Here is a 22930-nt window from a genome sequence, read left to right on the forward strand (position 1 = left end):
GACGGCAGAAGCTAGGGGTGACAACCCACAAGACAACGGCCTGCAGGCACTCACAGGGTCAAACCAACCACCGACCCCTACATGATCTACGGAGTAAGTCCCTAGGTACCTAGGTCACAGTACTTAGTAGTAACAGTCTAGGCTTCTCCGTGACTTCTGAAGTCTGAATCATCAGTGGGCTTTGGTGGCTCTACTTAGTGGGGTCTTCACTCCTCTGCCAACAAACAATTACCAACTGCGGCCCAAAAAGTCAGGACCAATTCCCAGTGGCTTCTGCCCAATTGTTTCCACCACCCACTACTACCGCCACCATCACCGTTATTATTCCTGACTTCTACAACTTATTCTATCTCGCTGGTGCAAATCTTAGAGATCAAAGTCTGCACCCGTTCAACAAGCCCTGTCAATCTCCACTGCAGTTGACACCGCCTTGCTACCCGCGTCCTCAGATTCACCCTTTCCAATCAATTCATCCTCCCTCTCAACCTCCTGCAACTATGTCGGATACCACCGAAACGAAGCCTACCCCATCTGCTGATCAGACTGCTTCGTCTGATCTCAGACCTGCTCAAGATGAGACCAAATTGGTGCAGGACCCTCTAGGCAAGCCCGAGACAGAGGCTCCTAACCCCACTTCATCCTCTTTGGCCGATACTGCCAGCAGTGCCGCTTCTGCAGCCGCCTCTACGGCCACTGGCGTCAAGGATTCGGTCTTTTCAATGTTTGGTGGTGGCGCAAAGAAGGAGAAGAAGGTCGAGGAAGAGGACGAAGCGGCAAAGAACGAACCAAGTGGAAGTTCAAAGGCGAAGAAGGAAGAGGATGACGATGTAAGACATACTTGCTTCTCCCCCAACGCAAGGACGACATAACTAATCTGATCCGGGTGATAGGACAAAGCCGAGGAAGAGGAAGCCGATGTCGAGTTTGAGCCTGTCGTTCGATTGACTGAGAAAGTGGACACAAAGACCAACGAAGAGGCCGAGGAGCAGGCTTTCAAGATGAGAGCCAAGCTATTCAAGTTTGATCGCGAGTCAAAGGAGTGGAAAGAACGAGGTACTGGCGATGTTCGATTGCTCAAGCACAAGGAGAATGGCAAGACGAGACTGGTCATGCGACGAGACAAGACTCTCAAGGTCTGTGCCAACCATTACGGTAAATTCGTGTCCACTCGTTGCCACTTCGAGACAAGGCTGACCACATAATAGTCACCCCTGATATGAAGCTCTCCCCCAACGTTGGAAGTGATCGCAGTTGGGTCTGGAATGTCGCTGCAGATGTGAGCGAGGGTGAACCTGAGGCTCAGACACTGGCCATTCGTTTTGGAAACAGCGAAAGTAAGCATGGAACTGGTTCGCTTGTCTCATCAACCACACACTGACAATAATTCCCAGATGCCAATCTCTTCAAAGAAGCCTTCATCAAAGCGCAGCAAGAGAACGAAGCCTTGTGGGGCAAGGCATAGTTCATGATTCCCTGTTTTCTCAGCCCTGATAGCAAACACTCAGCATTTGCCCAAAGAACCTTGTATGCCATGCTTGGTTTCCTGCATAAGGTACGATAGATTTACTCCCCTTTCACCTGGGGAGTGGAATCAGAGAACGAACGGGACAGGGACTGATTATTCGGCGATGAAGTCCTCAGTCACCTGTTGATCGTAACTCGTTCTTCTAGATAGAGACAATTCAATCCCTCTTCGTGAACAACAGTCTGCTCATGGACACGGCAGTATTGATGGAAGTCCTCCTGTCATAATCTTTCGCACCCTCTCGCAGTTCCACTGCACACATATGTGTATACAAGTGGTCAGCCAAACGTTCTTCTACCCTTGAGGCCTATCCAGGATCAACCCTATAGACACGTGACCACGAGGGAAGTTCGGCAGACTTGCCTTGCGAACTCCCCGCATTCTTCTTATGAGGACGCACTTGCAGGGACACAGGGACAAGGTACAGTATCACTCAGTGCGCCCGCGACACTGACACAAACGCCTCACGCCCACCACCTGCCCACAGTGAGCAGTAAATCGTGGCCCAAGCGTCCCTCCTCTCTCCCCCTCCGACTTTTTGCTTGTGGGTATAGCCGTCGCCTGGCCTTTACCCAAGTGCCTTGCTTGGAGTAAGTACCTTACCTAGGCAGTTTACAGAGCCTGATTTGCCTGATTTGCCTGATCTTCTTCTGTAAGCCTCAGGTGCTCCTTCACCCACCACCGTTCAAAGACCATCCATCCACCACCCACGTTTCTTGTACCACTTTCGTTCCGATATTCTCCCAACGTTGGTCCACTGACACGCCATTGTCGCGTCTTTAAAGCCAGGTATCCTTCTTCTCGCTCCGTCAACCTTTAAAACAACCTCCCATCCTACCCTCCTTCCTTCTAGATCGCGCCGGCGTCGCCTAGCTACTATCGAAAAGTTCCAGGCCGTCGCCAACCCAAGATCTAACCCCCCTCCGATTTGACATCTACCACGAAATCCACGACTCGCCATCATGCCAGACGTAAGTTCCAAGTTCGTGTGCCAGATGATCTATCAAATACTAATCCATCGTTTCAGATCAAACGATCTATCAAGATCATCACAGAGCAAAAGGTCATGTACGTGACCACCTCCCCCTCTCCTCCCCCATCTCAGGAACATCTTCCTTCCCAGACTCCTTGATCCCCCCAAAATGTCCTCTAACACTCTTGTCAATCGATCTGACACGTCATTGCAGTCCTGGCGCAGACAGTGGCATGGAAGGCTTTCCCCTGCGACACTGGTCCATGCGCATCGTCCAACTGCACGCCGACACAAAACAAGAGATTGACGCAGACATCTTTGAGTCGGTCACTTACAAACTTCACGAATCCTTTGGCCCAAAGGCGACACAGGGTATGTTCTCCCCGTGGCTGCTTTGGCACCTTCGCCCGTGTTTTTTTGGCTCACGTGAATGACAGTATTCAAGAAGCCGCCATTCCGTGTCTCCGAGGATGGTTGGGGTGAATTCGACTTGGCTATTGAGTTCAAGGACTTGAGTGGCAAGGTCCATCCAATCATCCACGACTTGAACTTTGGAAGCAACCGCTACGAGACGAAGCAGATCCTCGTGTTCAAGAACCCCAAAGGTGCTTTGCTGGATGCCCTGCGCAATTCTGGCCATATTCCCGGTGAATCTTCAACCAATGGTGCAGATGCCTCAAGCAAGAAGCGCGCAAGTGAGGTCGGAACAGGTGGTACCCAGAAGAAGAAGAAGGGCGCTGATGGCAAAGCCATTGACATGGACAGACTGGCTGAAGGTCTCCAAAAGCTCGGCGAGGATGATCTACTGCAAGTCGTTCAGATGGTTCACGACAACAAGACCGAAGAATCATGGATGAGAAATGACATTGATCGTGAGTGTCACCCTCCCTCTTTGTCCCACCTGAGGACCTTTTCTGACAAACTCACAGAAGGCGAATTTCATGTCGATCTCTACACTCTACCCGACAGCCTCATCAAAATGCTTTGGGATTTCACAAGCGAAAAAGTTGCCATCACTGCATCTACCTAATGATTCTTCATGACTCAATTACGCTCAATCTGAGATCTGACCCGGCCACGATTATTGCTATGCGTTGGGCCGTCCATCATCTTGTGCTTGAGACCTGAAACGAGTCAGACGAAACAGAGTGGCCTTATGTATCAACATTCTTCCTCGTCCTTCCCAACTTTACTTCGAAGCGGTGGTGCTGGATGTTGCCGGACTCAGCGAGCAGCAATCGGAGTTTGCGACATGGCGCGTCGATTGGTCATGAAAGAATTTTGCATCATTATTTGTCTCCAAGCCCACGATTTTGTGAGCCATTAGGGTCGATCGGTCCAGGTGGGATTTTTGATTCCTAGGTTGATCAGAAAGTTCGAATCGACAAGCTATTACTTTACGGATGGACGGATTGGGAGCACATTGAGGTCGTCAACACTTACTAGTGAGTCAAGACTCGGACCTGAGTTGACCAAAAGGCCAAAAAATCAACCATGGGAACAGCAGGTGACGATTGAATGGATGAGCTATCATCAAAATCCAACGTGTCCTATTTTGATTCAACAAACCAATTTCTGCAGAAAGAAATTTTGGCCCAAGGCAATCGGAAGAATGAAATTTTGATGCTCAATAATAGACGAGAAGGTGTAGGTCGATAATGAGATATGAAGACAATAAAAAGCACGGTGTGTAGACATTCTCGGAGAAGATGTTGCTCAGTGCTATCATGACCAGATGCAAAAGTGAATTGTGATCGGCTATTTATCTGCCTACACGATCCATAGCACGAATACACGATACGAATACATATACACATGTTTACACACACATATATTTGAATATACATACATTGGGGGAGATATATGTTGAGAGGGCTTGGAGTTAGGGAGGAAAGAATGGAAGATCGGTGTTGATTGATTGATTTATTGATTGATAGGCACGTGCTTTCACCGCCCTGGGTTTTTTGACACATCCATATCGGCGCGAGCCGTGACCAAATAGATCGGTCGAGGTAGTGTAGTGTAGTGGAGAGCTCCAAGTTCCTGCTAGCGATTTTGCATGATCCAGGGCCCAAGACATGTCGTCGCCTAATATTCAAATTATCCCCCAGCATCCCAAGTATCCCGCAGTGGTGACCGCATTGGTGAATTCAGCACTCCATCATGATGTGGGCAGCTTGTAAGATGATTTAGCTTGGTCTGTAGTTGGTCGTGGTGGTAACAGTGGCAGGTCAAGGTTCGATGATGATGGGGGAGAAGAAGATCCAGAAATGAGGATCAAGGAGGATGTAGTGGTGGTGGTGGCGGTGGTTGTCGTCATCATCGTCGTTAATGTTAATGTCAATGCCCAGTCTCTAAAGACACCCTTTTCTCCGCAGTAAACATGGAAACGAGGTATTAGTGATAAAAGCTGGTAAACTGATTGACAAAGGATGGTATGGTTGGGGTTATGAGTTGTAGTGGTTGATCGAGCGTGATTGGGACATTTGTTGGCTTCTTGTTAGGGGTATCTCTTGTACTATCGTGATTTCTAAAACACATTCCTCCAAATTATGATCTCAATATTCGATTTCTAGATAGAAAGGAAGAGAGGTTAGTTTAGTCTTTGACAGGCAACGACCATCGTTCATAATCGGTAGCAACTTACTGAAGCAATGTCTCTTCGAGACCTTCTGCCTTGGCACCAGAGATGGTGGCAATGACATCTCCAGCCTTGTAGGCGAGAATGGCGGGGATTCGGACCATGTCCATTTCGGCGATTTCATGATGTAACATGACAAAGCGGGTTTTGTTGTGTTTGTAGGCAAGCATGGTCAGTTCGTCTTGGACTTCGTTGCTGGATGTTGAGCGGGGATCGTAGATCATGACGACGACCACGCTTTCGTCAGAGACTTTTTCAATGGCGTCTAGGTAACCATTGGCGTCGACTTCGGCCAAGACTCCCCATGTTCTCTGACTGGGTGATTGTCGCCGTTGTGAGGAATACTGTGCGGCTGACTGGTTCGAAAGCTCCTGTAGGCGATTTGCTCGCCATGTCTTCATGAATTCGGAATCTGCGTCTTCGTCTGACAGGCCAAGGGAGTCAGAATCCGAGGCTGTTGATTCAGAGGGTTTTGTGTGTTTCTCGGATGTGGTGTGTTCCAAATCGGTGGGTTTGGCGTTGGCCAGGCTACGACCAAAGCTGACCAGACGTTGGCGGAAGGTGGTTTGTTTGGCGCGAGCGAATGATTGAGCGTCGGCAATGACCCCCTTGGGACCGGTGTTTGCATATTGTGTCTGAGAGGGAATGTTGTAGTTCGCCTTGGTGGCAGTTATGGTAGCCATGTTATGGCGATCGTCGTCGTCGTCGGTGCCAGGGTCTGAGCGAGAGCCGTCAAAGTTGCGTTCGTTGGGATCTTCTGATGAACTTCGAGAACTGCTGTCCCTGTCTTCTGGGTGGGAAGTCAGGTGGTTACGGTGAGAGAAGTAACGGTCAGCCTCTTCGCGGGCGAGGTCGGCCATGATGTACTATGGCTGGGGGGTTTAGCCTGGTTAATGAAGAGAGTGGTGATTGGCTAGAGCTGGTTCGAGATAGTGGAGATCGACAGGTTGACTTGGCCTAAGAATCGGTACCGCAAAGGCTGGAAGGAGTGGAAGCAAGGGGCCTGAGGGGCATTCACTGGTGGATTGGGATGTGATGGGCTATGGAGGCGTAGCTCTCAGGGTGAACGGTGTCAGATGGTGGTTCGCAGCAAGGCGGTAGGCTGTCGGCGTTGCAGGATAGGCAGAACAAGAAGATCAGCTGAGGGGGATGACCAGGTTGGTCAAGGCCGGGGGAAGTAAGTGTTGGCGGTGAATCCCTGAGATGGTAGTGTGTCGAGGTTGAAGTCCGACAGAGTAATGCCAATTGCGAGTTAGCTTGAAACACTGGGATCATGGGGCATCTGGCGACCATCCGAATCGATAAGGCGCAGGATCCGAAACGGCTGAGTTGAGAAGGTTTGGTTGGGATGGAGCTCAAAGGGAGGAGGAGATTGGAAGACGACGAGACGTCAACTCATGCAAGAATGAGTATAGCTGGAAAACGAGGATCGTGATGAGCCGGTGAGTTATGAGTAGACTATGCGCAGTATGTGTTGTAGGTGTAAGACGTCAGTCAACGGACGGGCCCAATTGGTGTGGAACAATTCTAGCAAAAGACGAGACGAGGTTTGAGCCTAGAGATGTCAAATGGTGAAACTCGGAGTTTTTTGTTTATCGTGACAGGTACCGTAAATGGGGGATGTGGCATAACAGGTTGAAGTTTTGAAGACGATGCAGCCAATGCAGCGATCCCCAAGAAGCTATGCTAGATTAGGTGTGAAGATCAAAAGCTGGTAGTCCATAGAAGAATGAGGAGAGATGGGCACGGATGGGGCAAAACCCACAACTAAAGTAGCGTAGTGACGGATCGACAGTAAATACCAAATTGATATTATTTTTCATCACGTCTATGCGGGACGCGGCCACGGCGGCACAAAGTGGTTTTTGTAGATCATATGCATTACTACGGAGTACTTCGTAGAATGTCTTCATATTCAGCTTTGAGTCTAGAATATGACATTTATGCAGTAGTCTGCAGCTAATAAGTGAATAGTAGGATGCCAGAGCCACAACCAGCGTCTGCCAGTTTCTTAGAAGACAAATTATTATTATGCAATTGCGACTGCCCAGCGGATAATGGCGCCCCTCATATACAACACTTGTGGAGTGTAGGAACGCGTCCTTATGTACGTGTTTCTGTGTCGGTCGTGCTTGTCTCAACTTGCACTACTTACTGACATGAACAGATTCTTCCTTGCCGAGAGTGGTTTGCTCCTTCCATTGTTATTCCCTCAGTCTTGCCAGGCACCAAAGTCATGAGTCATCCATAGATTCCTATCCAGGTAGGTACATACTTGATGGGCAATTTTCCCGCTCTGCTGCTCTTGATCTCGATGGAGAGGGACACATGCACACAGAGACTTCCCAACCGCCATGTCATCTGACCATCGTCACTCCACAGTAGCTTCCTATGCATATGCATATGCATATGTATGTATGTATGTATGTATGTATGTATGTATGTATGTATGTATGTATGTATGTATGTATGTATGTAGTCACTGGTCTTGGCTTTGATGTGCGTTGATCAGGCTCTCGAGATACTCCCGTATTCATTGTCCCTGGTTCCACTAGCACACTCGGCAAGGCGGGTTTGACAATATTCATGTCTCTTTCTCATCCAACGACATAGGCACAACACATCTTCAAAAATTGGTCATGTCTTGATCCGGAGCACCTCTGGGTTTGTTTCTTGTCCGCCTCCCTGCCCCCCACCCTGCGCCCCCGACCAGCACATCATCATCTTGAATCTTTCGCTGTATCTTGGACTGAGCTCGAGGCTTGGGATCATCATCCTTCTGACCCAGCTTTGACCGCTTTCTCCTCGACTCGGCAAGCTTCTCTCGCAGTGCCACTGCTTCCTCGGGATCTTCATATCCAAGCTGGGTCATCGGTGGCCCCACATTATCCATCTCATCCGGTCTGTTTCCAATGTGCGGATCTTCCGTTCCATATTTTATTGGCTTGTAGCCGCTCAAGGTCGACTTTGCCCGACCCATGAAGCTGAACCCTCCCTTTTCACCCCCTGATCCCATCTCTCGACTGGCCTTGATGGATTGCAATGATACAATCTCACTGCCCATCCCGTCCGTGTTCATGCTATCAACCGAGCTCGCACGAGAGCATCTTTTCGACGTTATCGAGGAATTTGACAGGTTGCTCAATGCTCTCCCGACCAGCCGTCCCTTCTTCCCTGCTTTGTCGCTCTCTTTGTTGTTTGACTGGCTCTTTTTCGCTTGCTGCTCCAAAAGTTCTCGGATCGCTCCGTTGATCGCCTGGACACTACCGGTCCCCACTTCGGCGCCTTGCATAACTTCTTGATTTCGTCCTTTGGATGTAGGTTCGTCATCAAGTGTTTGTCTCGGCTCTGTCAGGCTGTTGACCTCATCACATGATCCTATCTGCGAACCTGATGAGGGCATCCTCGAGCCTGGACCCACCGTCTTCTTACCAGGAGAGTTTGAAGAGATTTCTTGAAGTGGTGAATGTTCTGAGACTTCTCCAGTCGCCGTCCGTTGTCCATCGTTGCCAGATCCGGTGCCGCTGCTCTCTGATGGAAATGATGTCTTTCCAGAATCTGTTGTGAGACTGTGCTCGGGATCTGTGTGGACATGGACCCATGAGCCGTCTGCTTTTGTGCGCGTGCCTGTGTCAACCTTTGCTTTGCCCGCAATTTGCTGTCCCCGTGCTTGCTCTAATTCATGGTGTCCTTTCTTTCGCTGGATGGGAATGGTGCTGACCTCGACATATTCTTTTTCTGCTGCCTCCTGCTTTGAACTCTTTCCCGCTACTGCTCTAGAGCCTGAACCCTGCTTTCCCAGGTCCTGGATAAGATAGTTTTTTATCACAGCCTTTCGCCGAGATTTGATAGTGGAGTAAAGCCACTCTGCCGTCACCACGGGAATACCACAATGTCGTGCTAGTTGCAGCTTCTCATTATTGACATCTCTGCCCTTGCAGATCAGAATCGACACGCTAGCTGTAAACACTTCAACATATTTGCCTCCGACAAGTTTGACGATCTTGGATATATGCATTGTTTCGAGTCCGTCAAAGCCAGTGGCATTGACGCTGAGATCCGTCATGCCAGGTATAGCTGGTTCCATGAGAACCTGCCCGAGAGTGTAATTGTGAGGTTCGATAAAGGTCTTTTCCAACATACACCTTTCCAACCAAAACTCAGACACAATCGGTGTGGTAGCCTGGGGAAGTCGAAGTGCAGTTTTGTTCGCTTTGCCAATGTCATGAGGAACCAAGATCAGTGCTCGAGCTAAATCATCCGGATCCATCTGAGTCAAGTCTTCAATGATCGTTCCACTGTTCTGGACCAAGATGTTTTGAAGGTGAACTCGCTATTGACCGAGTTAATTCCTTTACATAGATTCCATAGATTCCATAATGCAACATACCTTTTTAGCGTCGAAGCCGTATATCGAGAAGGTACAATTGTAGAAGAAGCCAGCGTTTGACTTGTTCGAGTAATCACCTTTGGCTTTGTTCACTCTGGTTGCCCCGCGTGTGAGGCCATCCTTGCTAAGGTCAGGCATGGACACGGCCGCTTTCAAATCCGGTCGTGAAGAATGTGTCTCGTCATGCTCAGAGCCACCGACAATGTCTGTCCATAGACTCTGGTTTTGGCTCCCTAGCCTGGCACTTGCCGTACGACGAAGCTTCCTCGAAGGCTCCGGACCGGCGGGCTCGTCTCTGGGCCGCTTCTCTGTGAATGATATCGACCTGGGTTTCCTGTTCCAAGCACCCAAGCCTTGTTCATTCGGCGGGGTTGTTGGATGATACAGAGTTTCGTCGAGCTGCATGCCTCTTTCAAGGCTGTCTTTATACCACTGCAGACTGACGACTTTTTTCTGCCATTGCATTCCGTATTCATATTTCTTGCCTTGGGCACTGGCCGCAATGAGATGCGTCACATCCTTGGTGAGGTCTCCGGTATACTCTCCTCCATTCTCGATGACATTTTTCTGCAATTGGGCTCGAAAGAGAAGATCCTCGAAGCCGGTGATGCATATTTTGAGGCCGGCCAACGTTGGCACTCGAAACTTGCCAGCAAGCTCTTGGAGATTCATTGGGCGATCGTTCATCCACCGGTCCCTGACTGCCTCGATCCATTCAGGGCGCAATACCTTGATGTCTTCCCGCTCTTTGGCAACATATTTGTACTTCATCGTATCTGTACTACCGACAATCAAATGGGTAGTGTCTGAGGTGAGGTCCAGCTTGTGTTCGGCGCCCATCTGTAGAGCAATCTCTGCATATTGAGTCTAGATAACAATCAGCGCACAAGGGACTTGTAGGAGAGAAAGTGCCATCTGACTCGTTCTTCCGGGCTCACGGAAGTAAAACATAGGACTGCGCCTTGAAGTGGCCGTTCGGCAGATGCTGGCAAAATAGTCGTTAGTTGCGGATTTGGGGCAAACTTGGTGAGACTCACCTCGCGGGGCCGATGGCGCCATAATGCATCTTGTTGCAAGGTAGAATCCTTCTATAAACCAAACTCAATCAAGGAATCAGTAGAATGTTGGGTAGTAGACATTGCTCTGGCAGGGACAATCCTCATAACATTGATGGCGGTGGTGGTAATGGTTGGAAATGTTGGAGTCCAAGACCCCACGCGAGACGCGTCCAAAGTTGAGGTAACGCGATGAATGCTCCGCGGTTTTTGAAGCGGGGGTCTTTGTGACGAGTGACGTGTATGTGTTCACCTCCAAACCTCCATCAAAGCAACCGTCGGAGAATTCATGTTAGGATCAAGGCCTAGCCACCTCGGCCCACTGTACCTCTATGCGTACTCCATGTACAAATCTCATACCTGAATGCGTTCCGTTTGGTTAACGAGTCATTCATAAAACGGGAGCAATATTATTCCCGCTTCCTTCCAGGTGCGCTAGGTTTCTGGTCAGCCCAGTCTGCAAAACCTTACGCAGGTACAAAACCCCTCAACCGAGGCCCGTTCAGTGAGATCTCATGACAAATTCCATTCTGGAGATGTCGAGCTCGTGAAGAGGTGACGTGTGATACGAGAAACACGTATTCGGCTTGAATTTCTGTGATTAGTCTATCATGTGGATTGGATGACATTCCAGCAGAATCCTAGTCGAGGCGTTATACGTGTAAGACGGCAAGGCTGTCTCATCCATTACAGCAGCAGCTTGTCACTGTTGAAGGAGTGTTCCAGCAAGGTTCACTGGAGCATGTCACAGAATGTGCTGTATGTTGGATTCGTCCACAGACTATCCGAGAGACCCGATGACCCACTACATCATCAACTCACCGGAGGAGACTCGCAAAACACATTTCAGTAATGGCCAGTAGGTACCGCATTGACCTTTGGACTATAGGATTTCGGTAAGAAAGTGGGTAAATGGTGTTGACCGCAAGAAGTTGGGACAAGCGAATCAAGCAAGATGCTAAGTTTTGGACCAACGGAGAAAGTGTCATTAAAAGTTCGAAGTTGCGTCGATGAAGAAGTAATCAAATGAGACTACCGGAAGGAGCGATGAATTGCGATGTTGACGAGCTGGGAAGGAACAGAGATACTGTAAGTGCATTATTACTAACTTTTAAGGCACCTACGGAGTACAATTCTCCTTCTGTAGATACATACCTTAGTAAGGCACATGAAGGTCCAAGTAAACTATCATCCGCCACGTCGGATACCGGAAAGCCCGGCTGATCTTTAGTTGCCCGAAGGTGCGAGGCTTTGATGAATGAATTTGCAAGCTGGTAAATAACGATGCCGTCCTAGATTGCATGTTGGCCCATAGAGTACCACGAGAACTTACCACTTGTCTCGTTCAAGGAGATCAATTACCTCACCACGACAAGAATCTGCGACCAAGGCAAGGCGTCCACAGCATTTTAGGATGTGCAGTCATATGACGAAGGCTGATTGATGCAGCTGAAACCAACTTTTGCTCACGTAGGGACCTAGTTCAGTATGGTCATCCTTGAGAATCTGCCATCATACGGGTTTGGCTCATCATATTTACTCTTGGTTCCTGTCAAATCTTGGATATGCTACGGAGACTTTTGACACACGTAGCTTGGGAGGCGCAGGTTAGGAATTACACCACGGAGTACATATTATTACCTGCCTGAGAGAGCCACCCTTCGCACCAAGCCATGGAGTTGGCCAGCGCCCGAGTCGCCTGGCCAGGCGTTATTGGTTAGAGGGTCTGAGGGTTGATGCAACCCCATTAAAACCCAATCTGGGCGATCCCGAGTGGGCACGCACCCAGAATCAGCACTCAATTATATGCATTACGAGTCGTTAGTTTGACAGCCCACAATGCCCAATCCTCTGGCGTTGGACTGCCTTGTTAGCCTTAGGGAAACTTTACCACAAATGTGATCCTTTACCACTGCCTTTTGTAGTGGGGTTCAGCCTCTGATGTAGCGGTGCAGGTGTGACATGGTTCTTTCGGCTAAGCGGGCACAGCAAGGCCCACGCTTATTATGCGTAGTCACGTAGCCAAGGGGGACTCATATATGCGTATGTAAGAATACCTGGCCGCGCAACGATGGGCCCTTGGACGCTTTACAAGTCGGTCATCCGGCCCGGAAATGCCTTTCTTCCTCAGCAATCTCGAACAACTCGGGGAGATTATATCTCTCGCCTACCAGCTTCCATAAGCCAGCTCTCTCAATAAAAGCCTTGATGTCCTCTCTTGACCCCGTGCCCCTCTTCTTCTTGCCTCTTCTGCACCCCGCGGCCACTCCAAAGCATTACACCCCCAAGACATTTGCTGATGCAAATATCTGTCTGGGCAGCGCATGGGTTGCAGCCGAATCAGGGCTAGACCGAGTCGCATTACGAGGCAGTCGCCTTCCCCTCCCCACGTCCAGACGCACGAGCATCTGCTCTGACTTTTGGTCCACCGCTTGATACACCCACGATACCTGAGATCTCTCTTCGCCTACCTAGGTTGTTGTACGTGAATCCTTCCTGGCCAAGCCTTAGACTGCGGAGTTGAGAGTTGCACTCGAGTTGGCACATGGTCTTCCTCCAAGACACCTCCATCCTGCAATTGTCGTCTTCAATCTGCCTCTGATCATGGCCTCCATTCTCTCTTCCATCTGCTCTTGACCACTTCACATCTCATATGCCTACCGATCCACGCTGACTGAGACTCCCGTTTCAAGGCAAGGATCCTTGTGGCCCCTCGGCCCTCCAATCCAATCCCTGCCCTCAATTGTTCCGTCCATTCCGCCGCAGATCACCTCTAGTCAGATACGACCACCCCAAGAAAATCCGCCTGCGATTCCCACATCCATTCCTCATTGACACCCTTGATCCTTCGGCCTCGAAACTGAACCTGGCGATCTCACGAGATCACGCAAAACGATTTTTCAGACTTTCTCTACCTCCACCCCTAGCTCAATCTACCTCTGCCCATCCTGCAATCGCTGGTCATTCTGGTCGTCGGAGTTCGTTGGCGAACTCCGTAGAGGAGATGGTACTCGCAGAGGCTGGGAGAGGGTCTCCAGAGCGGAGAGGTCGGAGTGGAAGCTCAACCAGTGGGCCTGTCGGCGGTCTGATTTCGCGTCCAAGAGTCGACAGCGACGTTCGAAATGCCACAGGCACTCCCGTCAATTCAGAGGTGCCAATCAACACAACTCATCTGTCAGATGAGAAGCCGGTCGCCAGCGGAAATGGCGTCTCTGTCATTGTTTCACTCGCCGAACCAGTCTTATTCCTCCAGGGCTTCGACGCGAATGACCCTACCAGTCACAGCACCACAATGCTCCGAGGGAGTCTCCTGTTGAAGGTCCAAAAACAGGCCAAGTTGAAGTCGATATCACTCAACTTTCGCGGAAAGTCTGAGACCGAGTGGCCCGAAGGCATACCCCCCAAACGGGTCGAATTCAGAGACACAACCATCATCATGAACCACACCTGGTCTTTCTTCAATGCGCAAATCCCACAAGCCGAGAATAGTTATGGGGCAGATCTGGTCCAACTCCAAAAAGGTCCTTCGGTCGAAGCCAAAGAACTCGGCGTCACCACATCATCTTTTGATCTCTTCCAGCGCAGTGCCTCACCTGCCAAAGTCCCCAGTGCCCGAGACATGAAAAGACTATCTCTCCAAGCAAACCAATCGCGAAGTTTTGGAAAGGGAGACACCATCAATGGTGGTCCAACCGTAGCTCAGAAAGGCTTCAAGGTCTTCCACCCTGGCGATTATATCTACAACTTTGAGCTGCCTCTAGATTCTCGGTTGCCAGAATCCATCAACGTCGATCTTGGCCATGTCAAGTATGAATTGGAGGCTCTCGTCGAGCGTTCCGGTGCATTCCGCGCAAATCTCGTTGGCACCAAGGAACTCACCCTGATTCGAGCCCCTGCTGAAGGCTCGCTCGAACAAGTCGAACCAATTGCCATTTCTCGAAATTGGGAGGATCAGCTGCATTACGATATTGTCATTTCCGGCAAGTCGTTTCCACTGGGCTCCACCGTACCCATTGCTTTCAAGTTGACCCCTTTGGCCAAAGTGCAATGTCATCGTATCAAGGTCTTCGTTACCGAGAATATACAATACTTCACCAACAACAAAAAGGTACACCGGCTTGAGCCCACGCGAAAGGTCCAACTCTTTGAGAAACGTGCAGACGGCCACAGCGTGAGTTCATATCCTGGCAGTTCAATGCGTATCATTGCTGGAGGCGGTGTTCCCTATGACTTCCGCCAGGCTGCCGCCGCCGGAGACGAGGATATCCCTCGAGATCAGACCAATCTGCTAGGCAACCTCGACAATGATGCTGGCAGCATTGGCCCTACTGAAATGGAGTTCAATGTTCAACTTCCAAATTGCCACCAAATGAAAGAGAAGCTGCGCAACGAACGACTACATTTTGACACAACATACTCCAATATTCAGGTGAATCATTGGATCAAAGTGAGTTCGGTCTACGACCCCTACCAGGGTCTAATGCTAACAAACATTCCAGATCGTCATGCGCCTGTCTCGCCCAGACGAGAACGATTCTGCAAAACGAAGGCATTTTGAGATTTCGATCGATTCTCCATTCAATATTTTATCTTGCCGTGCGACACAGGCGAATATATCCCTCCCGGCTTACAGTGCTGGAGGAATGAGTGCACCCGCAGCTGACGAGTTTGAGTGTGGATGTCCGGGAGCCGCTGTCCGAAGACGGAGCACACCTAATGTTTCGCTTAATAATGTTCCTACTCTTTCAAATCCAGCATTTCCTAGTGGCCCCGGTGTACAACGCAGCTGGACCAACGACAGCGGTGGTTTGACTTTACCAACCCAAGCCCATGTACACAACGACCCCAACTCGGGGCAATCTCGACCAATTCATCTTCTTCGAAGTCCGTCATTCAACCCACCGGCTTTTGACGACGAAGACCCTCCCCCGCCTCTGGTTACACCACCACCGTTATATGATAATATTGTGCCTGGCGACTCCAATAGCGCGCTGGCCGACTATTTTGCGCGACTCGCCGATGAAACATCGGATGAAGATGACCGTTTAGATCGGTCGCGGATAGATCATCCCCTCACTCCTGGCGGGCGGGTCAACAGAAGCATGGATATCCCTCGAAACTGGTTACCTCTAAATAGGCCTGGGTCTACAGCGACCGACCCATCGGCATCATCTACATCAGTTGCTAACTGAGGCGCATGAGCGTCGGAGCTTGGCTATATAAGAAACAGGAGTATCTAATTAAGGGCCATATGTATCTCTTGAAAAGAGTTTTGATTTGGAATGGGCATGAGTGAATGAAACTATGATGACTGTAAGGGCAGAGCATTTGTCTTGAGGATTGAAAAGGGATTCATAACAGCTATTTGGGCAGGGTTGGTTGAAGCACCACGAGGCTTAACAATGTGACGATGTACCAATTAACTATTTGCCTTAGTTAACAAAGGACAGATCTAATGTTGAGATGATTTACCTGAATTATCAGTTGTTTAGATACCTGGAATGGATACATAAATTCGCCAAGAATAATCACGTGGTCTTGTCGTGACTGCCATCCGAAGCTTCGTTTCTGCGTTTGTCAATGGGAAATTCTACTTCACCAAGGATAATTCGTCCCCGTTGCTTGCCTTCCCAACGCAGGACGCCATTCGCTTTTTTGGCCCTCGTTCATCTCCCTACCTTAGTTTTTCGCTCGCCATGATCCTATAAATAGCTCTTCCTGACCGCGAGTCCCAAAGTCGGCAGCCATGGCCAGCGCCGCAGTCAACACTGCGAGCCGCCAGCTCAACCCAATGGCACTGCCACCGATGCCCCGTATCAGACCTCCAAGGCTACTGAAAGGCGATCCTCATCCGAACAACAACCCTCAACCTGCAGGCGATCCACCCAAGAAACCTCTGGTCTGGTTGCAGGGCAGATGGAGGGAGCAAAGCTCAAATGCCTTCAAGCAACAAAAAAAGATTCTCACACGCCGGGCACTCCGTGCCTTGCGACAAAGAACTCATGGACTGGACATATACGCATATCGTCATGTTCAGACCAACCAGGTGGTCTACAGCCTGTCCAGAGCACTCCAGGTAAGACAGCGTTCGCACAGTCTGCTCCTTCGTACTGACGAAAGCTTCACAGCAAAATCATATTTTGAAGCAATTGATCTTCCATGGGAAGAAGACTGTACCGGCTGAAGTCAGGAGAGATATGTGGATGCCATACTTTTCGATGCATTTCCCTCGTCACCCTGCGGGCGTCTATGCTGGCCTCTTGGCCTACCAGAAGTTGAGAGACTTGTCGACACAAAGACAACTCACAGCCCCCACCTCTTTAGTCACTACAACAGCAGAAGACGTCGAAACCGCCAAGGAAAGATTGGGAGATCCCCTTCAAATTTACGACTTGAAAGATTCGGAAGATCACAGGGATAAGCAGAAGTTGGTAGACCGCATTCCCAGTGTTGGGAGTCTGCTGCCCAAGCAAGTCCGGGCCAAGAGACTGATGGACCACAAAGCTACAAGCGTGGCGGATGCAGCTTTTGTCCTTGACTGGATCAGCGCAGGACCCAAGCCTCTAGAAAAGTTGATCGCCATTGAGCAGCAGCGGTTGGCCCGGTACAAGGAGAGTTCGACCAAGAAGCGAAGAAAGATCAATGCCCTGGCGAGGCAGGCAAAGAAGCAGGTCAAGACCATCAAGACAACAACAACTCCTTACAACCGCACTCCCGACCCTCTCTTGCTGCCAACCATCAAGCGGTTGTCATATGAGGACAATGTCTTGAAGGATGAATTAACTCTATTCCAAAATTCCCAGGAGGGATCAACCCTTGCTCCGGCTCTCCAGGAATGGGATGCATATATTTCCCTCGATCGCAAAACCTTTGACGCAGCAGAACACCAAGAACGGGCCGCCGTTGCCCGAAAGGCAGAATTCCAAGCCCTTAAAATCTGGTACCTGCAATCCCAACTCGCCGGCGGCGATCTTGAACCTTCGTTATGGAAATTCGTCAACCAACAACGCGAAGCTTCTCTTGAAAACCTCGGCGAATTCGGAAAAGAACGAAGACGCGACATTGTCTTGAAAAGAGCCGAAGCGGAAGCCAAACAAGCCTTCGAAAAGATGACCAGCCGCACATCTGACTCATCCTCCACCACCCCCACTCCCACTTTGGAAGACCTCATCGCCAAAAAGCAAGAATCCGCCTTGAAGGGTCTAGAAAAGGAAGAATCTCGAAGAAGCGAAGCCCTACAGAAACAAGAAGCCAAGGAGAAACCCTCCTGGGCTGATAATTGGGACATTAAAGTGTTTTGGGCCGATCTCAACGATGGTCGATTTGCCAAGTCATGGCCGCAAAATATCGTTCATGGCGCATTGCCTCCTTTGGCGGTAAAGAGAAGCTTTAGTCCCAATCTCTTCAGTCCAGTTGATGGCTGGGCTTCCGAGCAGATGGTTAATGGTGGACGATCTCGATCAGGATCAGCGTCAGGGTTAGGACCGAAGTCGGTGCTTCCTACTTCACCCTCGGAAGGGTCATCGTCATCGTCGTCGTCGTCGATGCCGTCGGCAGATGCGCCGCCCGCGGGGCTATTCAACCGGATCAAGCGTTTGTTGGGTCTAGGAGCATGAAGAAGGGCTGGGGTCTGACTTTCGGTTGGCCGTTGTGCATGCTATCTATATGGTGGTATGACTCTTCGTTCTGACCAAATGTTCCAATCAGGTTCCAGGAATAATTGTATTGTAGAGATAAAAGGGCCTCATCATATATAGGTCAAGATCTGTACTTTGTATCAAAATCTCCAACCTAAAGACTGTACCGGACCGAATTATATATTATTTGCGTGGGGTTACACAGGTCACTATCTTATGTAAACCAATAGCTTTTGGAGAATCAATGAGAGGATGTCTTGAGTGGACAAGTCAATACTAGGTGGGGTGGCTGAGATATGTGAATGCAGGAGTATATATGCTAGCTGTGATCGACAGCTCGCTAAACCAGATAAACACCTCTTCCTGTGCGGACACTCCGACAGAGCACGTTCCGGATTTGCGAGTAGACACAGTCTTGGAAAGTCCCATGCATGAGATAGGTATCCAACAACTATGCGTGGGTATCGTAAATAACCATAGGACGTCACATATGCAAAATTCAGTCGCTCTCCGTCAGACAATCGTTCTTTTCCAGAAAGTAGTCCTAGTCTCAAAGACAAGGGCAAGACAAGGCATGCACATTTTGGAGCCAACAGTGATATCAGAAAGGTTGGGATATTGTGATTGGAGGGCGTCAATCGTAAAACTCGTAAAGTCGTGAAGGAACGGCAGAGCTTGTCCGCGGATCAAAAGGCTCTCCTAGGATGCAGGAGTGTCATACAAATAATTCAGCCTAAAGACAGAGCGGCAGTTGCTTGATTCAAGGCGACAGCTCTGGCTTTGTCTTTGGCTTTGGCCTTGACTGCAGCCTCTCTTTTCGTCAAGACGCTCTTTAGGGCACCGAGCCATTTGGCGAGTTCCTCCTCATCAGAGGCACAAAATCGGTATGATTTATCCTCCATGATGATTTGGAAACAGAACTTTTTGGATCTGCTGATGGGGTCGATCTCTGCGGCATTTATTATAGTATCCATGTTGAAGATTTTGATGGCAGCATATTCTTGGTCATTTTTATAAAAGGCCAGACTTCGAGCTCGGAGGACAACCCATATAGACTTCCAACCTTTGACGCCGGTCTTGTACGATTTGAGAATCTGTAAATAGCCTTGGCGGATGACTCGTTCGGGGTCTCGGCTGGCCTCAGCATGGTGAGTTTGTCTGGCCGGCAAACTGGTCGCGTGGGAGTCATCTCTACGTTCGGGCTTTGATGGAAGCTGGCCAGTAGACGGCACTGGCGTCAAGGTAGATCCCTTGGCAGCGAAGTAGGAGGACTGTTTCGGCAGGGATGAGCCGAGAGTGTCTGAAAAGTCAGAGTGTGAAGTGGTGAAATGCTCATTTCCAGAATAGTCTTGCAAGATGGAAGAACGGGGTATGGATCCGACTTGAGGTGGTCCTGTCAGTTTGGACTCCTTTGTGGCCCATGGTTGATGCGCTGGAGAGAGAGCAGGATGTGAGTGATCGTCTGCAGACAAATCACTGGATTCATCAAGGTGGTGGGACTCGACATCTCTGTGGGAGAACTTTGGAGGAAGCAGATCGATGTCATCGTCCTCTTCAGTTGTTGTTTCGGCCCGAATAGCAGCGATCCAGTCAGCCGTGTCTTTGGCAGAGGCGCCCTGAAAATGGTAATTTTTTGAAGGAGAGAACAGGCCAAAGACATTCTCAGTATGGGCTTTACGGACTAGGGCCACGGCAGTGACATCTGAGAGGGTGATGGATGCCTTGAGATCGGTCTCATCTTCATTTTGATATATAGAGAGCAGATTAGGTCGGAGAACGAGAAAAGCGGGCTTCCATGAAGGTTTCCAGGCTCCTTTGTTTTTGACGCGTCTGTGAACCTTGCCACTTTTGATTTGGCGATCGAAACAGAAGCTCCCGTTTTGATCAACAGGGGAGAACAAACCGAGGTTACGGGGGAGGTGGTGCGAGGGAGGTATGGAGTATGATTGCGAGATCCGGCTCGGGGATAGTTCTGGAGGACTGAGGCCGGCTCGTGAGGGAGTTGAGGGACGGAAGGACGTTGTAGTAGTCGACATTCCGAGGGCGGTCCAAAGGATGAAGAGACGCAGGGAAGAGAGACCAAGGCTCAAGATGAGGAAGAATGGATTAATGTACAATCATCATCGGTGAGAAGGTCATTTCTGTGTTGCGCGTGACGGGTGTGAGATGATCCTTGACGGCGAGGAGCAGGAGGTGTGGCGGTTGGGTGTGGTGAGAATGGTGAGAGTGGTGAGAATGGTGAGAATGGTGATGATGTTGGTGGTCACGAGTGGAGGAGAGCGAATTGAGGAGTTGAGGGCAAGGAAGGCACGCAGGCCCTTGTAACTTTGATCAAACTCGCGTTTCAGGAGAATGCAAGCAGGGAAGGTACAATTGGAGAGCAGGAAAGGAGGGGATGGCCATGGTCTTTGTCGCTCCTCAAGAAGTTAAAAGTGGTGGTGTGGCAGGGCTGAACCATCACCCATGGCCTGTGAGCGAGGATGTGAAGTCTGTTGGTCTGTCAAGTTGGCTCTTTAAGTCTGTGGTGCCGACCGAGAGGAGAAGGAGAGTTTGCAAGCGGGAGTTGAAAACGCCCCTCGGCCCACAAGAACGCCCACAATCACACGGACGTATGCACAGTACTCCGTACATACGGAGTACATCATCAGGCATAAGCACCAATTATTTGTGAGCTGAGTGCCTTCTCAGTCGTTCGGTCATCCCTCTAATTCACTTCGGAGCATTCTTCTCCGTCATCGTAAATACAATCAACGAATATACGAACGAGGCAACGGACACGAGATCGTGAGAAGGAGTATAGATCATGAAAGCCATTGTATATGTGTGCATACTACCCATGATCAGAGTATTAGACTCTCTTCATCCATCCATTTCCACTGATAACTGAAGTTCTCATTCCTGTCCTTCCTACCCCCAGTCTCAGACCTGTTGACCTCGTCAATGATCTACTCGAGTGTTGATGAGTTGCCATAGCAGCTCCTCACCACAATGCAGCTGACAAGGGCTTGGACATCCTGTATACTGTAATATGAGAGGCCCACCGCAATCCCGCCAAGATCTCCATTCAAGTCATCCATCACCGATTCAAAAGCTAAGCGCGGGGTGACGATCATGAACGAGGCTTGGTATTGCCCAAATGAACCTTAGGTTGACGGTAAAGAATTTATCTTCAATATTGGTATATTCTATATTGAAATCCAATTAAAGAGGCTACGTGAGGTTTCGTGTTTGACTCCTACGTCCAGGTAGCTGTATTTATCCTCGCAACCTACTTACTCGCATTAGGAAGCTGCCATGGCAGGAAATTTCTTGGTCAACGGTTTCGCATAGGGCATCAAGCGCTGTAGACAAAGAAGCAGAGACAGAAGAAGAGAGATTGTATTCATGTATTAGGTGTGGGTAGGTACCTAGTAGGGATCATGACTACTACTGTGCAAATCCAGGAGAAAAGAAGGAACGTAACTCAACAGCATCGTTCCCTGCGAAATGTACGCATACACATCCACAAAATAAGGGCACTTGTATTGTCAACGATGGTACTGCACTCTAAATTCTGGTTGCAGCTCATCACTTGTAAGTACATCTTTCTATTTCCGCTTACCTTTTGTACATGATCAACTTCAAAGTATTCCCCATGCATTGGCGAGACAAGTGGTCTTCTCTGCCTAACGGCACCGAGGACAATGGGAAGGACTTGCTGAACTTCATCAGAAGCGGCGACAGTCCTTTCCTACTGACGTAGGATATGGAGTTACTCGAGCAAAATTGAACGTTCGTATCATCAATTTATCAGTGATCAACAAGTGATCGAGCCTTCGCAGAGAGACAATTTGATCAGAAGCTAAATCTCACCCAGGTCGTCCATCTCAGGACCCTGGAAGGGCCAGATCTAGTCACTCGCCTGGCTCGCGGAGCCTTGCGATAACTCCATGGCCGCATGTTCAAGCTCAAGCGAGAGAAATTTTCTCTACGTGTAGCTCCGACACGAGAGATCGAAGCAACGATACAGAACGAAGGTGACATTATCGGTTGGGAAGATGACGAGGAGACGGTTGGTCCTCGCGCGTTGGCAGCAAAAAGATCCCTTTAGCGAGTCTTCCATCCATCCTGCCCCCAGACAGTGAGGAAATGCCCCCCTTTATTGGGTTGTTCTGAACAAACAATGGTCACCTCGTTCTCGCTTAATAGCCTGGAACTCAGCATGACGCCTTCGCAGGATTTTCCGTTTGTCCTTGAGAGTATAGACCAGTCGGTGTTACCACTACGATTGTTGCTGATGCTACATGGCCAGGCTGGGATGGGAAGATGACAATGTACATACGGAGTATACCCTTCGTGTGAAACTGGGCTCCCGGATAAACTCTCCCATGATTTGATTGGCCTAGAAAATAATTGGCCGCAGGTAAAAGTTGTCTTAAAAACTGATGAAATGATTGGCTCTTGGGGCTCGACGATCTCTTGATGCTGAATAACTACCTAGGTGGATAATATAGGCTCTCTGAGAAGGTGTCAGGCTGCCACGAGTGCCAGAGGACGCATAGAACATAGCGATGCAATCCCTGATAGCGTAATGATGAATTACATTTCAAACTCCCGTCCCTATCTACTCGTATATTTTCATTACACAACACGAGCACAAATATATAAACTTTTGCTCTGAGACAGTGGCGATGGGTTTGTTCTCAGGATTGGGAGATATAAGCATGCCT

General features: G+C 49.5%; 7 protein-coding genes across 11 annotated transcripts; 4 read left to right on the top strand and 3 right to left on the bottom strand.

The window, feature by feature from the left end:
• The first annotated feature begins 283 nt into the window (after positions 1–283).
• On the top strand, positions 284–1726 carry PV10_04191 (uncharacterized protein). Its single transcript, XM_016368721.1, has 4 exons — positions 284–827; positions 891–1152; positions 1206–1334; positions 1392–1726. The coding sequence occupies exons 1-4, from the start codon at positions 498–500 to the stop codon at positions 1460–1462; spliced, it is 792 nt and encodes a 263-aa protein (XP_016224509.1). The 5' UTR covers positions 284–497; the 3' UTR covers positions 1463–1726.
• A 242-nt stretch (positions 1727–1968) lies between these two features.
• On the top strand, positions 1969–4323 carry PV10_04192. Of its 2 annotated transcripts, XM_016368722.1 has the most exons (5): positions 1969–2496; positions 2553–2593; positions 2713–2870; positions 2936–3370; positions 3428–4323. In XM_016368722.1, exons 1-5 carry the CDS (start codon positions 2488–2490, stop codon positions 3526–3528), a joined length of 744 nt encoding a protein of 247 aa, XP_016224510.1. In that variant the 5' UTR covers positions 1969–2487; the 3' UTR covers positions 3529–4323. The 2 variants fall into 2 exon arrangements, with proteins under 2 accessions (XP_016224510.1, XP_016224511.1); XM_016368723.1 differs by having other exon boundaries at positions 2553–2870.
• Positions 4324–4352: 29 nt separating this feature from the next.
• PV10_04193 (uncharacterized protein) lies at positions 4353–6950 on the bottom strand. The gene is made up of 2 exons (XM_016368724.1): positions 5146–6950; positions 4353–5070 (listed from the first exon to the last, which is right to left on the bottom strand). Exons 1-2 carry the CDS (start codon positions 5997–5999, stop codon positions 5049–5051), a joined length of 876 nt encoding a protein of 291 aa, XP_016224512.1. The 5' UTR covers positions 6000–6950; the 3' UTR covers positions 4353–5048.
• A 619-nt stretch (positions 6951–7569) lies between these two features.
• PV10_04194 lies at positions 7570–10979 on the bottom strand. 3 transcript variants are annotated; one of them, XM_016368725.1, is made up of 4 exons: positions 10567–10979; positions 10450–10514; positions 9530–10396; positions 7570–9472 (listed from the first exon to the last, which is right to left on the bottom strand). In XM_016368725.1, exons 1-4 carry the CDS (start codon positions 10586–10588, stop codon positions 7766–7768), a joined length of 2661 nt encoding a protein of 886 aa, XP_016224513.1. In that variant the 5' UTR covers positions 10589–10979; the 3' UTR covers positions 7570–7765. The 3 variants fall into 3 exon arrangements, with proteins under 3 accessions (XP_016224513.1, XP_016224515.1, XP_016224514.1); XM_016368727.1 differs by having other exon boundaries at positions 9530–10514; XM_016368726.1 differs by having other exon boundaries at positions 9530–10979.
• A 1708-nt stretch (positions 10980–12687) lies between these two features.
• On the top strand, positions 12688–16061 carry PV10_04195. 2 transcript variants are annotated; one of them, XM_016368729.1, is made up of 3 exons: positions 12688–13065; positions 13278–15031; positions 15084–16061. In XM_016368729.1, exons 2-3 carry the CDS (start codon positions 13589–13591, stop codon positions 15774–15776), a joined length of 2136 nt encoding a protein of 711 aa, XP_016224517.1. In that variant the 5' UTR covers positions 12688–13065; positions 13278–13588; the 3' UTR covers positions 15777–16061. The 2 variants fall into 2 exon arrangements, with proteins under 2 accessions (XP_016224517.1, XP_016224516.1); XM_016368728.1 differs by having other exon boundaries at positions 12688–15031.
• A 139-nt stretch (positions 16062–16200) lies between these two features.
• PV10_04196 (uncharacterized protein) lies at positions 16201–18472 on the top strand. The gene is made up of 2 exons (XM_016368730.1): positions 16201–16660; positions 16713–18472. The coding sequence occupies exons 1-2, from the start codon at positions 16331–16333 to the stop codon at positions 18198–18200; spliced, it is 1818 nt and encodes a 605-aa protein (XP_016224518.1). The 5' UTR covers positions 16201–16330; the 3' UTR covers positions 18201–18472.
• On the bottom strand, positions 18377–20686 carry PV10_04197 (uncharacterized protein). The gene has a single exon (XM_016368731.1). It carries the CDS (start codon positions 20255–20257, stop codon positions 18950–18952), a length of 1308 nt encoding a protein of 435 aa, XP_016224519.1. The 5' UTR covers positions 20258–20686; the 3' UTR covers positions 18377–18949.
• Positions 20687–22930: the final 2244 nt, after the last annotated feature.

This window comes from Exophiala mesophila (genome assembly GCF_000836275.1).
Source record: "Exophiala mesophila strain CBS 40295 unplaced genomic scaffold supercont1.3, whole genome shotgun sequence".
Lineage (NCBI taxonomy): Eukaryota > Fungi > Ascomycota > Eurotiomycetes > Chaetothyriales > Herpotrichiellaceae > Exophiala > Exophiala mesophila.

Excerpts from the sequence above, each read along its gene's own strand:
- PV10_04194 (XM_016368725.1), bottom strand. The coding sequence starts at position 10,588 with ATGGCGCCATCGGCCCCGCGAG. Across the intron at positions 10,515-10,566 it reads GGCGCCATCGGCCCCGCGAG|CATCTGCCGAACGGCCACTT; the intron begins GTGAGTCTCACC and ends CTATTTTGCCAG. Across the intron at positions 9,473-9,529 it reads ACGGCTTCGACGCTAAAAAG|CGAGTTCACCTTCAAAACAT; the intron begins GTATGTTGCATT and ends CTCGGTCAATAG.
- PV10_04197 (XM_016368731.1), bottom strand. The coding sequence starts at position 20,257 with ATGTCGACTACTACAACGTCCTTCCGTCCCTCAACTCCCTCACGAGCC.
- PV10_04192 (XM_016368722.1), top strand. Across the intron at positions 2,594-2,712 it reads ATCACAGAGCAAAAGGTCAT|TCCTGGCGCAGACAGTGGCA; the intron begins GTACGTGACCAC and ends ACGTCATTGCAG. Across the intron at positions 3,371-3,427 it reads GATGAGAAATGACATTGATC|AAGGCGAATTTCATGTCGAT; the intron begins GTGAGTGTCACC and ends ACAAACTCACAG.
- PV10_04195 (XM_016368728.1), top strand. The coding sequence starts at position 13,589 with ATGGTACTCGCAGAGGCTGGGAGAGGGTCTCCAGAGCGGAGAGGTCGG. Across the intron at positions 15,032-15,083 it reads AGGTGAATCATTGGATCAAA|ATCGTCATGCGCCTGTCTCG; the intron begins GTGAGTTCGGTC and ends CAAACATTCCAG.
- PV10_04193 (XM_016368724.1), bottom strand. The coding sequence starts at position 5,999 with ATGGCCGACCTCGCCCGCGAAGAGGCTGACCGTTACTTCTCTCACCGT. Across the intron at positions 5,071-5,145 it reads CTCGAAGAGACATTGCTTCA|AAATCGAATATTGAGATCAT; the intron begins GTAAGTTGCTAC and ends CTTTCTATCTAG.
- PV10_04191 (XM_016368721.1), top strand. The coding sequence starts at position 498 with ATGTCGGATACCACCGAAACGAAGCCTACCCCATCTGCTGATCAGACT. Across the intron at positions 828-890 it reads AGAAGGAAGAGGATGACGAT|GACAAAGCCGAGGAAGAGGA; the intron begins GTAAGACATACT and ends TCCGGGTGATAG. Across the intron at positions 1,153-1,205 it reads GGTCTGTGCCAACCATTACG|TCACCCCTGATATGAAGCTC; the intron begins GTAAATTCGTGT and ends ACCACATAATAG.
- PV10_04196 (XM_016368730.1), top strand. The coding sequence starts at position 16,331 with ATGGCCAGCGCCGCAGTCAACACTGCGAGCCGCCAGCTCAACCCAATG. Across the intron at positions 16,661-16,712 it reads GCCTGTCCAGAGCACTCCAG|CAAAATCATATTTTGAAGCA; the intron begins GTAAGACAGCGT and ends AAAGCTTCACAG.